At 51.9% G+C, this 15,851-nt stretch overlaps 1 protein-coding gene across 6 annotated transcripts in view; it reads right to left on the bottom strand.

Moving 5' to 3' along the window:
• TTC39A (tetratricopeptide repeat domain 39A) overlaps positions 1 to 15,434 on the bottom strand; it is a 52,648-nt gene extending 37,214 nt beyond the window's left edge. For 2 of the 6 annotated variants that reach the window (XR_009565361.1, XM_030870088.2), the window contains exon 1: positions 15,318 to 15,434. Coding sequence is in view for 3 of the 6 variants with exons in the window: in XM_030870088.2 (XP_030725948.1) it covers positions 15,318 to 15,370 (53 nt within the window). In the remaining 3 variants the exon portion in view is untranslated. Of the gene's footprint in view, positions 1 to 1,770; positions 1,908 to 2,299; positions 2,406 to 15,317 lie in introns of those variants that run through there. The other 4 variants (XM_030870092.2, XM_030870089.2, XM_060305683.1 and 1 more) reach the window with 4 other exon arrangements.
• Positions 15,435 to 15,851: the final 417 nt, after the last annotated feature.

Here is a 15,851-nt window from a genome sequence, read left to right as displayed (position 1 = left end):
GAAAGCACAATAGGAAGTATTCGGGAAACATTAGCAAATTTTTTTCCCTAAGATTATGTATTTCCATCACTTCTTTTACCGAGCGGCACCACTTTTATAATGAAACGAAGTAACTTTAAAAGATTGAGCGCACATATCCTGTAAAATCCCAGCAATTCCACTCCTACCTGGCAACATGGAAGAACGCTCACATATGTGCAAAGGACAATCATTCAAGAATATTCAATGTTTGAATAACAAGACACTGGGAACCACCTCAGTGTTCACCAAGAAGGCTGGATAAATAAATAAATGATGGTCTCTACATCAGGTGGCATATCATACTTCAAGGCAAGTGGGGACCAGGGCTTCAAGGATCAAGAGAGCTAAATCTCAGTAACCTGAAGCTGAGTGAGAAAAGGCAAGCTGCAGAATGATTGGTGCTATATGACTCCATTTACAGAAAAAATTTAAAGAGCTGCGTATTTTTTAGGCTTATACATACTCAGCAAAAGAATAAAAACAGACAGAGAAATGATAAAACCAAAATTCAGGATGGTGACTATCTCTGTAGAGGGAAGGGTGGGCTGGTCCACAGGGATGCTTTATGTCTTACAAAGAGTATGAAATAAACAGGGCACAATGTTAACATCTGAAAAAGCTTGCTGGCAAGGGCATGGAGTTCATTTTATTATTTGTGATATTCTTCTGAAGGCTGAAAATATTTCATAATTTTTAAAGTGGAGGAGATTTAAATGTTGGTCTTTTCACCACTGAGCCTCACACATGGGGCTGGGCCCAGAGCAGGCCTGGGAGTGTTTGTTGACTGACTGAATGAGTGTCTATGGTGAAGGTGGAACTGCTTTGCTCCTGCTCTGCTCAGACCCCACCAGAATGGCACTTAACAGGGCCAGGGACAGATGGACCTGGAGGGCACGCAGGTGGGTAGGTATGGTTTAGTGTGAGGATGACCTGCCAGTGCTAGAAGGGCAGGCTCATTGCCCTGGAGGCCCAAGGAGGGGCCAGAGGAGCCCTGGGTTGTAGAGAGGACTCAGTCAGGCTTGTGAGTGTGCAAGGAAGAAGGATGAATGAGGGGTCTAGTCTGGGAGTTCAGGATTCTTTAATAGGTGCCCTGCTCCATGCCTGCCTTCTCTCCTGGAAACCATTTTTCTGGGCCCAATGGGGTGGTGCTCAGGACTGGGCAGAAGGGATTTAACCAGCTTCCAGATTTACAAAGACCAGCCCAGAGAAGGAAGGGAGCAGCCAGCCCAGCCTCCCTGTATTTTCCAAAGGAGGGACCAGAAGTCTAGGGAGGATAAAGGACTTGGTCGATGTCATACAAAACACTGCCTGACTCACCAGGCAACCCTCCCCCAGGCCAGGGTGTCCACCGGCCACCCAACTTCCAAGCCCTCAGCCTGGGACACACACAGGCCCTGTGGAGGCCTCCAGCTGACAGCTGGCACCAGTCGAGTCACCTCCCTGTTCATGTGTTAGCCCTGAGGCCCTAGGCAAATATTGTCCCTGGTGGTGAGGCTCCAGGCAGAACGGCAGCCCTCCCAGCTCACCTGCGCAGGATCTCCACCCAGCAACCTCCTAGCAGTGCCCGCTCCCAGCAGCAGGGCTCCCAGCCCCTATCCACGGGGGTCCAGGAATGGCAGAGTTGCTCCAGGTCTCCCAGCAGCTGGCAGCTGTCACTGCTACAGGGGCGGTGTAGGGGTCCTACAGGGTTCCTCAACGGGGTGCGGTGAGGATGAGCAGAAGTGCCACGTTGAAAGTGACAACACCCACCTTTACTACCCCTGTTCCGGTTGTGCCCGGTGGGCCGGGCCAGTTCCTATCTTAGTCTTTTAACTCCTCCGAATATCCCCGAACATGAAGAACTGTCTGGCATCGCTGGGTTCAAATCCCAGGCCCACTTCTCACCTCCTGGGAGACCTAAGACAAGTCATTTAAGAGCTACTGCTCAGTTTCCTCACCTGTAACGGAAGTGACAATAAGGTGTGGAGATGTAAACGCCACGAGCGGAGGAAGGAGGCTCTGACCCGGCTGTGGCCACAGCTTCCTAACAAAGTTGGGACCCAGCGGGGAGTGACCGACCAACCCAGGGTGCCCAGGGCCTCCACCGAACCCGCGCAGCCCCCTCCCCGCTCTCCGAAGGTGGCGGCGGCAGCACCCGGAGGCCGGGAGGGGCGGGGGTCGCAGTGCCGCCCCGCAGAGGCTGGAAGCCGCAGTGCGGGCCTCGCGGGAGGCCAGGCCCGGCGCCGCCCCCCGCCCCGCCCCGCCCGCGCCCTCCGGGGCCGCTCCGCAGCGCACTTACCCTGCCGGCACGGCGCCCGGGGAGCCGGCCGTGGTCATCGCCGAGGGGGGCGGACAGCGTGCCCCCGCGGACGCCAGCCGCGGCCCAGGTGCTGCCGCCGGAACCCCGAGCGGGCGCTGTGCCGCCGAGCCGCGGACGCGCCGGCCGGGGAGGGGAGCGCCGGGGGCGGGGAAGGCGGCGGGGCAGGGCCGGGCCTCGGTCTGCCCACCTGCGCAGTGGGGCCAGGCCGCCGCCCGCCCGAGGCCGACCGCAGACGCGGGCCCAGCAGCGGGCGGGGGCTGCTTGGGGCCTGCCCGCCAGCGGACGGCGCCCCCGCCCCACCTCCGCTTTGACGGGTAAGACCCCTGGGCGCCCAAGGTCTGCCCAGCCCATGCCCCCGAGAGCGGGGGCTCGCTCCTTCCTAAGGAGCCCCACCAGTGTGGTCCCGGGAAGTTCTCCTAGGCCTGAGGTCCACCTTCCTGCCACTCTCACCGCCCCCGACCCAAGCCCTTCATCATCCTACTGTATCGGTCGGGGCATTCATGCAAAGAAAGACATGGCCTCCAGAGTCAGGCTTGGATTTTAATCCCACCCACTTGTCCACAGCTTGACTGTGTTTGCAGGAGACCAGAAGGCAGAAAATAACGCGGTTTAGCACTCGCTGCTAGCCAGCAGTTCACACTCGCCTCCTCAAATAGTCCCCATAGCTGCCATTTTACAGATGGGGAAACTAAGGTACAGAGTTCACGTGACTTGCCCAAGGCCACTCACCTAAAAAACGGCAAGTCGTGATTGGAACTCAACCCTCCTGACTCCAAAGTGCACACCCTTGCCTTCTGGGTCCCCTCTCCCCTGAATCCCCAGGGCCTATGTGGGGTCACCCATAACACTCCTCAGATGCCTACTGTGTGCCCAGCCCTAAGGTATATGTCTAGGACCAGGGTTGAAGCCGACCTGGTCTCCTGGCAGAAGAGCCACTGGCCCATGAAGAGTTAACCAGCTACCATGTCCAGGCCCCAGATGCTCTTAATCATGACTCATCAGAGCACTCTTAATCATGACTCATCAGAGCACGTGGCTGCCATTAGAGCTGTCCCTTCACAAAGGCAGGGGACAGAAGGAGGAGGAACTCCAGCACCCCTGGATCTGCCCTGAGCTCCAGGATGTTAGAAAAGGAAACAGGAGGAGTCTGTAGAAGCAGCCATGATAGAAAGAAGGCTTGGACTAGGTCCTGGGAGAGCCAGGCAGATTGGGCCTGGTGGCAGAGGGGAGAGGTTTAGGGGATTACTGTTTAAATCTAAACAGGTTGTCTAGAAAGGTAGTGAGTTCTTATGCTGTCCATATGTGAGCAGAGCCAGGTGCTCACTAGCAAGGGTTATCCCACCTCTGGGATTCTGACATAAGCATGGCAAAGATAATTAACTACAAGGAGTGGGCTATGATAACATCCACTGTCATCTACAGAAGTCCAGATAAGGGAGAGTGCTATATAGGCTGGGGGCTTCCTGGAGAAGGTGGACAGAGTTGAACCTTGAAGTTTGTATTATTTATACACAATGAAGTTGTAGAAAGGATGTACCAGATGGGTACATGGATGAAAAAGCATGGAAGTGGGCAAAGGTACACTGAGGACAGCTGGAGTTTGTGAAGCTGGTGAGAAGACCAGCACTGTGTGTAAAGAGGAGCCTGGGTGAGGAGGCTGGCGGTGGGGGGCTGGGGGGTTTTATCACATGCCAGGCACTTTCAGGTCTCTAGGCATTTGCACATACTGTTCCCTCTGCCTGGAACACACCTTCTTCCTTGTCACATATTATTCATTCATTTAACCAAGGGATGATCCAAAATCGTACAATTGAAAGGCTTCTTTTTTTAAAAAAAAATACAAATTTACCAAAATAAAATTGCCAGGGTCCTCCCAGAGCCTTGGGAGGGGCCAGGTGAGTAAGGAGTTCTGAAGGTTTATGCTACATTAGCTTCAAAGTAAATCTTTACTGTATTTGACCAACATTTATTAAAATCCTGCCCTGTGCGAAAGCTCCTACTGACCCTGCAGGTTTCAGTTCAGATGCCTCCTCTTCCAGGAAGCCCTTCCTCCCTAGATGGGTCAGGGGCTTCCTGGGCACACACTGCTCTAACCCACTTTGACCTCCCCTATCACCCTGGGTGAACACCATCTGTGTATGGTGGGGGTGGAGTGAGGTTTGTATGTGACTGTCTCTGCCATCAGACTGGGACCTTCTGGAGGGTAGGGCCTGGTCTGACATCTCTGTATAAGTGCCTAACTAATCACCAAAAACTTTAACACTGAGCCTAGCACTTTACCATTTTCCTCTGAGGTAATGATTATAATAATGACTGATATTCATCGAAGGCTTATTATGTGCCACACGTGTTAAGTATGTAACGTGGATTATCTCGTTTAATGCACACTTTTAACCACCTCTCTGAGCCTCAGTTTCCTCATCAGTAAGATGGAAGTACTGCCTGCTTCAAAGGGTCATTGTGAGGATTCAGCATTATGTGTAAAACGCCCAGAATGGTGCCTAGCATGCGCTTATGGTGTTACATAAGTGCCCTGACGATGGTGGTGACAGTGCCAAGGTAGATGCTATTATTCTCCCCCTTCTACAGAGGAAAACTGAGGCTCCGCTTTGCCTTCAGAGCTGGAACTCTGCCCATGCCACAACGGTGGCAGTGATGCTGGGGCCACTCGCCTGGTGAGTCAGAGCATCAGAGTGGCCCACCCCTCCTGAGGGTTCCACCTGGGTAGCTCCCGGCTCCCAAGAGCTCCTTCCTAGCCCCAACCCTGGGGAGCCTGTGAGTCACCATTATTTCTGCCTCCCAACCCCAGTGACCCTGCTCAGGTCACCTGCTCATTCCCAGGGGACCAGGAGAGCATCCTGAGTCCTGGGTTCCCTCCTCCCCTGCCAGGGGACCTTTTTTTCTGGTGCTTGGTGCCTGGGAGATGCGAGGCCTGTTTTCCTCTCTCATCTTCTCCCCAGCCTGTAAGAACAAACCACTGGGCTCACTGCACTTCTCAGTGGCCCTGAGACGTCTCAATATAGACTGTTTTCACTAATACCATCTCTCAGCTTAAAAAGGCCTTCAGGAAATTCCCTGGTGGTCCAGTGGTTAAGACTTGGTGCTTTCACTGTCGGGGCCCGGGTTTGATCTCTGGTCAGGGAACTAAGATCCCGAAAGCTGCATAGCGTGGCCAAATTTAAAAAAATTAAAAAAAAAAGAAGAAGGTCTTCAATAAGTATCTGTTTAGTGAAACCTCCTCAGAATGCTCCAGAAAGCTCCATAGTAGCTTTATCTCCCATCCTACAGATGAGAAGACTGAGGCTTGGACCAAGTGTGACTTGGACTCAGGTCTAGCCATATCTTAAACCAGGTCTCAATTCTATCCTGTAGAGAAAATGTGTGGAAATGTGTGTGTGTGTGTCACAGAAATAGGGGTGTGAGCATGTGAAAAGTGATGCCATCGTAGAAGGAGCTTAAGCTGTGAAGTCAGTTCTCTCTGTATCTCAGTCTTCCATCTGTAAACCTGGGATAATAGTGCCAACCTCTCAGGGGTGCTGATAGTAATGCTTACTGAGCATTACTTGGGTGACCCCTTGTCCCCTTCCCTATTCTCAGTGCCTTTCTCCAGACCTCTCCCTGGAGAGGCTCCACCCCCCAGCCCCACCCCCACTGTCTCTAAAGCCCAGAACTATCCACCTCAGACCCTAGAGCCCTCCCAGTGGCTGTAAAGCAGGTTTTCTTAAAGTGAGTGAGCCCCACCCAGCAGGCTACAGGCTTGGGCTCGTTAATAATTCACAAGTAAACAGGCCCATCCACAAAGGGCCCTGGAAGAGGGCTGAACCAGTCACAGTTCTTCAATATTCCCTGGAGAGAGGCCCTTAGGGAGCACGAGGCCTGCTCCTTGGGCCGGCCCCCTTCCTCCTCAAGGACTCTGGCCCCTACTAGCTGTGAACCTCAGACAAGTTACTGCCTCACTCTGGCCCTTAGTTTCTCTCTCCCTACCAAATATAAAAGGGAGAGAAGATTGCACCAGGAAGTCAAGGACCCTCCCTGCTCTGATGTTCTCAGTTCTGGGATCTGAGCTCTTTTATGAAAGTCTGGTCTCCAGGAGCTGCCAAGGGTGGGTCTAAGAAAGGAGCCTCCAGTCAGGCACAAAGGACCAAGAACAATTCTGAGTGAAAAGAAGATACAGAATGCTAACGAAGGGTTTCTGGCATCGAGTGGCATCCCGTCAGAGGTTAGAACTTGGGCTGCAGGACCAGGAAGATCTGGCTGGACTCCTGCCCCACCATGTCCTTGCTCCGCAGCCCCAAGCAAGTCAGTCATCCTACTAGCTCGAGGCAGGGCAGGGAACGGTTCAGAGAGCAGGTTTGCAAGCCAGGGCTTATACCCCACCTCTGACACCCTGCACTGCAGCTCTGAAATGGGGATGTTGATCGCACCAACCTCACTGGGTTGCTGTAAGGATTAAACGAGATAAAATACATAAAGCTCTTGGAATGGGACCTTATCATTATTCTTTGAGCTTTAGTTTCCTCACCCATAAAGCAGGGATAACAAGACTGTCGTGAGCATTAAATAAGCAAATGAACCCAAAAGAGCTTTGGAACTATGCAAGGCTGTCCAGAGAAGAGGCATTTCCCCTATGATGTGCACCCAGACCTGGCCAGGTCCAGAAGGACAGAGCAGCATCCATTGGACACCTACTACATGCCCTCAGGGCAAATGTGCTACTTCACTCACTGCTGGTGGGAGTAGAAAGTGGCACTGGCTTTCTGAAGGGCAACTGGAATTAGGGGCTGAAAGCCTCAGAAAGATGACCAGTAACACCTGGGTAGCAAACATGTCTTAAGAAATAATCAGACACAAAGATTTATTGTACATTGATGTTCATCATAGTGTTTCCTATAATATACAGCTGGAAATAACCTAAATGCCCATCAATAAGGAATTAGTTCAGGGACTTCCTTGGTGGCGCAGTGGTTGAGAATCCGCCTGCCAGTGCAGGGGACACAGGTTCGAGCCCTGGTCCCCGTGTGCCACAACTACTGAGCCTGCACTCTAGAGCCCGCGAGCCACAACTACTGAAGCCCGTGCACCTAGAGCCTGTGCTCCGTAACAAGAGAAGCCACTGCAATGAGAAGCCTGTGCACCACAATGACGAGTAGCCCCCGCTCACCGCAACTAGAGAAAGCCCGTGTGCAGCAACAAAGACCCAACGCAGCCAAAAATAAATAAATAAATATATATTTAAAAAAATAAGGAATTAGTTCAGTGAATTATAGTGAATTTGTAGGGTGAACTATTCTGCAGATATTAAATTTATAGAGAAGTTATTTGCCTGGATTACTGCATTGTCTCCTAATTGTTTTCTCTGCTCTTACCCTTGTCCCCTTATTGTCTACTCTCTACACAGCACCAGACCCACTTGATCAGATCATGTCACGCTCCTGTTCACACCTCTGCACTGGCTTCCCATCGTGCTCAGTGCAAAAGTTAAAGTCTTCGCTTGGCCACCAGGCCTGGATGCCCTACACCCCCATCTCTCTCTCTGATATCATCTCCCTTTACTCTCTTATTCAGCCACACTGGCCTCCTTGCTCTTCTCCAAATATGTCAGGCACGCTCCCACCTCAGGAGCGTGCCTTTGCACTTCCTGTTCCCTGTGCCTGGAATGCTCTTCCTGCAGATATTCACATGATTAGTCCCTCACCTCCTTCAGGACAGCTCAAATGTTACCTTCTCTGTGAGGCCTTCCCTGACCATTCTGTTTAAAATGGAACCATCACACTCATTCTCCCAATTCCTTTGCCCTGCATTATTTTTTCCATAGCACTTGTTATCTGACATCCTGTATATTTTGCTTATTCGTTTAGTCTCTGTCTCTCCCTACTAAATTCTACACTCCACAAGAGAAGAGTTTGTTTTTTTTTCCAGCTTTGTTCTCTAACATATTTTCAGTGCCCAGAACAGTGCCTGGCACACAGTAGGTGCTCAATAAATATTTATTGCATGAATGAATTTTTGAAAAGGTGGAAAAATATGAGAAAAGCAGAATACAAAATTACACATCCAGTACTAAAAAGAAAACCCCAATGTCTATGCATTTGAGAAAGTATGAGGAGGCTTCAATTTCCTCATCTATTAGAATTGGAGACAACAGGGCCCCCGGTCAGAGTTGTGGTGCATCGAAGATGATGATGCATGTCAAGTCAGGGCACAGCCAAGGGCAGATCTCGCTGTTATTACAGATCACTGAGGCAGCAGAGTTGAAGGGCACAGGGTCTTCTGGAGGCAGGGGCCTAGTTAAGAGGGTGTCGGGGAGAGAAGCTGTGGCTGGAGGGAGCAGGGGCAAGTGCAGGTGGAGAACGGTGACGATTTGAGTGCAGTGCTCAGAGCCTGGGGAGCCGCCATCCCCCTTTGAGTGGCCTGGCCTGCACTCAGGGACAGTGCTTGGGTGTGCCCTTCAGTCACTGATATAAAGGAAGTACCCACCCACCAATTTTCTTGGAAAGAAAGCAGAGTTACTTCAATCTGACACTTGGATGCTCTATCTGGGGGAGGCTGTTTCTTAGCTGGAGATGAATTTTTACAGGGGGTGGGTATTGTAGGGCAACTCTGCGAGGGGGTAAGGGGAACACCTGAGGCTGTGGGAGGGAACATGCACGGACAAACTTTGTCTGATGGGGGGAAAAGGAAATCAAAAGGAATAGACCAGGGCTTCTCTGGTGGCGCAGTGGTTGAGAATCTGCCTGCTAATGCAGGGAACACGGGTTCGAGCCCTGGTCTGGGAGGATCCCACATGCCGCGGAGCAACTAGGCCCGTGAGCCACAACTACTGAGCCTGCGCGTCTGGAGCCTGTGCTCCGCAACAAGAGAGGCCGCGACAGTGAGAGGCTCGCACACCGCGATGAAGAGTGACCCCCACTTGCCACAACTAGAGAAAGCCCTCGCACAGAAATGAAGACGCAACACAGCAAAAATAAATAAATTAATTAATAAACTCCTACCCCCAACATCTAAAAAAAAAAAAAAAGAGGAATAGACCAGACCCAGGTCTACCTGGATGGGTGCCTGATGTCCCATCCACTGTCATAATTCCTAATATAATTGTCTGGGTTATAATATAACCAGCCAGTTAGTAGGCTGGACAAAGGATTTTACCGGAAAGCAGTAGATTTCTGCACTGCTGTTCACCTGGGAAAGGGCTGATCTTGAGAAAGGAAAGGAAGGCTTGGTTGTCTTGGTTAAGGCAGAAATTTCCTCCTCTCTCGGGAGGGAAGATGCTGGAAGACATACATTGGGCCCTCCCAGAAGTGGAAGTTCTGCAGGAAGGCTCCTTCCAGGATGGTTGAGGGGCTTGGAGAGGAGCCATAGAATCATAAAACTCAGTTGCTCATTCCTTGCATCCCAAGGTGGCCTTAAAAGTTACAGCCTGGTCCTAGTCAAGTGGTAGGGAATTAGGGGAAAGGTCTGTCCCACCCTTGGGATGGCGTGATAAAGCAAAGAGCCTACACCCTCTCCAGGCCAGGGAGGTGGTGGTAGTCATGGAGAGAATGGGACTAGGGCTGGCAAAGCCACAATCGCAGGGGGTGGTGCGTGGCACAGGTCCCAAGCGGGGTTCATAAGGGACTAGTTCCCAGCTCCCAGGGGGTCAACAACAGCTGGAAGACTGAGACAGATGGTCAGCGGTGCTCCAAGGAAATCATAATTTGGGTACTTCATGAAACTATGGCTTTATTTTAAGGCCTGCCATGTGGCCACATGGATGCTACAACCCTCCCCGCCCTGAACCCTTCCCTGCCACCCACTTGTTTTTAGAGAACTGTTTCTCCTCCTCTCCTCTCCTGCCCCAGTGGCTGAACGGGAGGTGCGTTCTCTTCCTTGACCCCACCTCTCAGGACACAGTGGTTGGTTAAAGAAGAGCCAATTGGAATACTTCCCTGAGCTTTTTCATATTAGAGCTGGTGGAGAAGCCCCTTTCTCTCCTGGCCTGGGGAGACTAATCATAATAATCAGTAACACTCTTGGGTATAGCACCGACTATGTGTCAAGGACGGTCCTCTGTGCTTTGCATAAACTAATTCATGCAGTCCTCACAACAACCCTGTGAGGCAAGTCCTACCATTACCCTCACTTTACAGATGAAGAAACTGAGGCGCAGAGAACTTAAACAACCTGTCCAAGGTCACACTGGTAGAAAGGCCCGGAGTCAGGATTCAAAATCAACCTGTGTGGCTCCAGAGGACTTTCCACTGCTTTGTCTTACTGTCCCAGGACGTGAGCTTGGAAACGGCTGGCATCCCTGTCTTGCATTGAGTAGAGAAGTAGGTGAGCATTAGGAGAGAATGGAGCTGACCACAGACAGAAACTGAGCTGAGAGGCAGAAATTTTCAGGGGAAGGACAAAGCAACTCAAGCAACTAGAGCTACAGATTGAAGAGATTTCAGGAAATGTGGCATGCTGGCAGAACTGAAATTGCACCCTAAATAATCTATTTTCCATTGATCTCAAGAAAGGACCAAAAATACCCCAAGTCAGAATCCCTCCATAACTGACAAAGGGGGACAAAGGTTACTTGGAGTTTTCCCATGGTATCCTCACCAGGGGTTGAGGATCTGAGGGACCACATTGTGCCTCCCACACCAGAGCCCTCTCCTACTCCATGCAGCTGCCCTCAGCAACAGGGGGTAAATCAGAATCCTGGGGTCAGTAGCTTCAATATCATAGACATTTGGAATTTTAAATCATGAGTCTGGTGATCACAGATGCCTCAGCTCACAGGATCTGAGGTGAAAACTCAGCACTGGCCTTGAGTCCACATCCAGTCCCGAGGAAGGGACCCCATAGCTGCCCAAGGATTCCAGTCACCAAATTCGAAACTCCCTACCTGGAGGCATCTGAGAGCTCCTTGAGCTCAGACTCAAACCAAGAGCAAGAAATCTTCCAACAACAGCCCAGGAGGCCCCCAGCCTCTTCAGCAGGGCCCCTCCATTCTTGGGGCGGCCCCTCCCTCCTACAAGCTCTACCACTGAATCACTCTCTCAAAAGCGTTCTGCCTGGACTTCCCTGGTGGTGCAGTGGTTGAGAATCCACCTGCCAACGCAGGGGACATGGGTTCCAGCCCCGGTCTGGGAAGATCCCACATGCCGCGGAGCAACTAAGCCCGTGCGCCACAACTACTGAGCCTGCGCTCTAGAGCCTGCGAGCCACAACTACTGAGACTGCGTGCCACAGATACTGAAGCCCACTCACTTAGAGCCTGTGCTCGGCAACAAGAGAAGCCACCACAGTGAGAAGCCCGCGCACCGCAACGAAGAGCAGCCCCCGCTCACCGCAACTAGAGAAAGCCTGCGCGCAGCAACGAAGACCCAACACAGCCAAAATAAATAAAGAAATGAATTAATTTATTTTAAAAAAGCGTTCTGCCTGCCTACACTTGCCCCTCTGATCCTGGTGCTGTCTCTTATGGGAGCAGCCATGGGGTAGGGGCAGGGGCTACTGGTATGACTGGGAAGGGACCCTGTTTGTAGGCCGAGTAGGTGGCCATCCCCATCTTAAGATGCACAGGCATCATTTTCCTCTCCTAACAGTCCCTGGCTACCCAGTCCTGGTGCCTGGAATCCCACCATTGGCTCCCAAACCATTCTGAATCCCCTCTGTTCAATGCAAATACCTCAGAAGGAAGATTCCCTCGTACCAGTGAATTCACATTTACTGGTCACTGAATATGCTCGGTGGCTTTTTGTTAGGTCCTTTACCAGTGTGGCTTCACCAGGTCTTCCGCCACTTGGTAAGTAGCTACTATTTTATAGCTGAGTAAACTAAGGCTCACATGGGTCAGGCGACTGAATCAGGGTCATAGAGCCAGTATGTAAGTGGCAGAGCAGGGGCCGAGCACCCTCCCAAGCCCTTCACCCCTCAGCCAGGCTTTGGGAGACAGGCAGCGTGGTGGGTGAGGCCTGAGGGTGGAGAAGTCACAGGTCCCGAGCTGAGAGAAAGGAGACCTGGTTTGTTGCCCCAGGTGTGAGATCTTGTGAGGGTGACTGGGAGTCAGAATTCTCTGAGTATTTGTGTCCAGCAAGTTCCAGCTGAAGTAGAAAGGTACATGTGTTCAGGCCCTCAACTACACTGCAGCACGCAGGGTGCCTGCAGGACAGAGCACAGCTGGGTTCTTACAGGAGGGCAGGCAGGCAAGAAATCCATGTAAACCCAGCCGCTCCTCAGCACCCCAACTGTGATCTCACCCTCCTCAGAAATCATCCCCCCAGGTTCTCATCAAAACCGAAGCATTCTGTGCTGGGCTTCGGGGACATGGGGGCAGATGAACCCCATCCCCTCTCCATATGTGGTGGGGAGACAGAAAGGGGTGACCACGCCCCAGCGTTAAAATCCTTTCTCCATGGGGTAGCTGGATCATCTTTAAATATGAGTCCCCTCTTTAACGCCCTCTAGTGGCTCCCAACACACAATGAAATCCAAACTCGGCCCTCTTCTGGGCAGCCTGCCCCCTGGATCCCAACAGGCAGGGATCCTCAACAACACACACACCTTTCTGCTCCTCAGACACATCTCAGGCTTTGACAGGAGCTATCCTCACTGCAGGGAATGCTCTGGGAAAGATGGATTTTACTGTCTATCACATGGCTCTATTTTAAGCCTTACACAGCATCTGTTTCTGGTGTTTACTCATTTATTTGCCTAGTTGTTTAATCTGTCTTTCCCACTAGAACGTGGTCTCCTGAGAGCAGGGGCTTGTATGTCATAAGTAACACCATATCCACACTACCTAGTACGATGCCTGGAACATGGTACGTGCCCAAGAATGTTTGCTGAAAAACTGAATGAGAGCCATGAGAGGGAAGCAAAGATGCTGGAGCCCAGAAAGCCTCTGAGCCTGACTCAGGGTGGGCTCAGAAAGTTTCTCTAAAAGAGGTCACCTAAAGTAAGACAGAGAAAGACAAATACCATATAATATCACTTATATGTGGAATCTAAACTATGATACAATGAACTTATTTACAAAACAGAAATAGATTCACAGACATAGAAAACAAACTTATGGTTACCAAAGGGGAAAGGGGGTGGGGGAAGGATAAATTCAGAGTTTGGGATTAGCAGATACAAACTACTGTATATAAAATAAACAAGGTCCTATTGTATAGCATAGGAAACTATATTCAGTATCTTATAATAACCTATAATGGAAAAGAATCTGAAAAAGAATATATATATATATATATACACACACACACACACACATATGGATAACTGAATCACTTTGCTGATTCAACATTGTAAATCAACTATACTTCAATTAAAACAAACACACAAACAAAAACCCCACAAAAACAAAAAACCCCAGACAAATCAAACCTATGGTATTAGAAGTCAGGATAGTATCAATAGTTACCTTTGGGGGCTTGCAGCTGGGTGGGGCACAAGGGAGACTCTGGGGGCTGGTAATAGTCTGTGTCTTAATCTGGGTGCTGGTTACATGGGTACTGGTTACTTTGTGAAGAGTCATTGAGCTGTACACTTACAATGTGTGCACTTTTCTCTATATGTGCTACCCTTGAATTAAAAGTTTATTTTAAAAGTCAAAACAAAATTTTTTTAATAACAAAAGATGTCACCTAAAGTTGAATCTTATAGGGTGAATGTCAGGAGTAGAGGATGGCATTCCAGGCAGAAGTAGCCCTGAGCAGCCCAGCACAGTTGTGAGAACCCTACAAAGCCAGACCAGAGTGAGGGTCAGAGAGTGATGGGAAGCGGGGCTGGGCAGGTCACAGCTCCTCCCCTGGAGAGCCTTGACCTTTCACCTCTATGATAGAGAGCCATAGAAGAACTTTAAAGCAGAAAAATGACATGGTCTGGTTTGTGCTTTAGAAAAGACAAGTCTGAAGGATGCATGGAAAGGGGAAGACTGGAGGAAATGGAAAAGTTAGGGGCTATTACAATAGTCCAGGGGGAATGAACAGCTTTGAGAGACATCAAAAAGATAAAATCAGCAGAACTTGGAGACCAGGGTGGAGGAGAGGGAGGGAGGTGAGAGGGATGACTCCCAGGTTCCAGGCTTGGGCAACTGGGTGGATGACTATGCCATGGGGACACAGGAGGAGGAACAGGTTTGGGGGTGAAGATGTGAAGTTTGATTTGGGGCTTGCCGAGTTTGATGTGCCCATGTGACAGTCAGATGGAGGTGTTGGGAAGGCAGTTAGATTGCCCTTCTCCAGGGAGTAGCAGAGTGAACTTTAAATATATAAAGGAAAGAAATTGGGGGTCACAGCTCAGAAGAGAGGTCAGGGCTGTCCCCTCTCCCCTTTCTCATGAGAACACATCTGGAGAAACCAACTCACCCAGGAGGTGGGGACAGCTGGGAGTTGGAGGTGACACACAGGAGGCAATGACACATCCCTGAAGGGTTGACCTTGGAGAAGCTGTGGTGCACACAGTTCCACCATGGACAGGCACTGGGACGCAGGATTTCCCTCCACACTGCTGCCCCCAGATGTGGACAACCCCTGGCGGGGGATAGTGTATCTGCTCTCACCTGTCCGGGCACACGTACCCCTATCTCTGCTCATGCAACGCTGGGGAGGATCAGGTGCGTGAGCAACACTGCTAAGGCGAGACGGAGACGTAGCTGCCCAAACCTGACTCCCAGCCCGCCCGAGGTCCAGCTCACCTGAGTTGCCCTCACAGGTGGCTCACAGGTTGTGGCACCGGAAGCGGGGCTCGGGTGGGACCGGGGTGTTGGGGGCGTATCTCTTCACCCCCAGGCCCAGCCCTGCTGGGGGCCATAACACGCGAGCAAGGGATACGCGGGGGGGCTGGGGTGAGAGGGGCTGGGCTGCCTCTCTCCCCGGGCCCTTCGGCCTTTACCCCGCGGCCAGCAGCCCGCACACTGCTGTCTCGGGCTGTGTTCCGTCAGCTGCCCCTCCCGTCGGCTGTTCTCCAGACGCCCCTCAGTCCCATCAGTGCCTCCCGCCGAGTCCCCGCCCCCGCCCGGTACCTGCGGTCGCTTTCCCCGGAGACCGCCCGCTTCCAGGCGGTCAGAAAGGCCATGGACACGGGCCGGACTTGGATGAAGGCGCGGGCGGCCCCTCGTGGCGGCTGTGGCGGTAGCGGCGGCTCCGGCGGCAGCACGTGGACGGGTTGGGCGGGGCGGGACCCGTGGCTCCTCCCCGCCGCGGCCGGGCGCCTCCCTGCCTGGCAATGACGTCGGTGTCCCGGGAGCGGACCTGGGGAACCAGAGCAAGACCACTACCGTCCAGAGCCGTCGAGGCGCATCAGTATACACAAGGAGAAACTGAGGCCCACCCAGGAAGGCCAGGGATTTGTCCAAGGTCACACAGAGGGCCAGTGGCAGCATCAGGACCGACCCCAGGCCCCTCCACTTCCCGTATAGAGCCCGTCCTCCGTATCGATGGGTGATGATGTCACCAATGCCTTTCTCACCTGCCTAAGTGCGGAGCCTGCCTTGCCAGGGCTGTACCTGGATAGGCTCAGGGGCTTGGGACTGCCCCCAAGTGCAGGGCACAGAGCA

Source organism: Globicephala melas, chromosome 1, assembly GCF_963455315.2.
Source record: "Globicephala melas chromosome 1, mGloMel1.2, whole genome shotgun sequence".
Lineage (NCBI taxonomy): Eukaryota > Metazoa > Chordata > Mammalia > Artiodactyla > Delphinidae > Globicephala > Globicephala melas.
The sequence above is the reverse complement of the archived record's forward strand: the minus strand, read 5'-3'. Positions and strand labels throughout refer to the sequence as shown.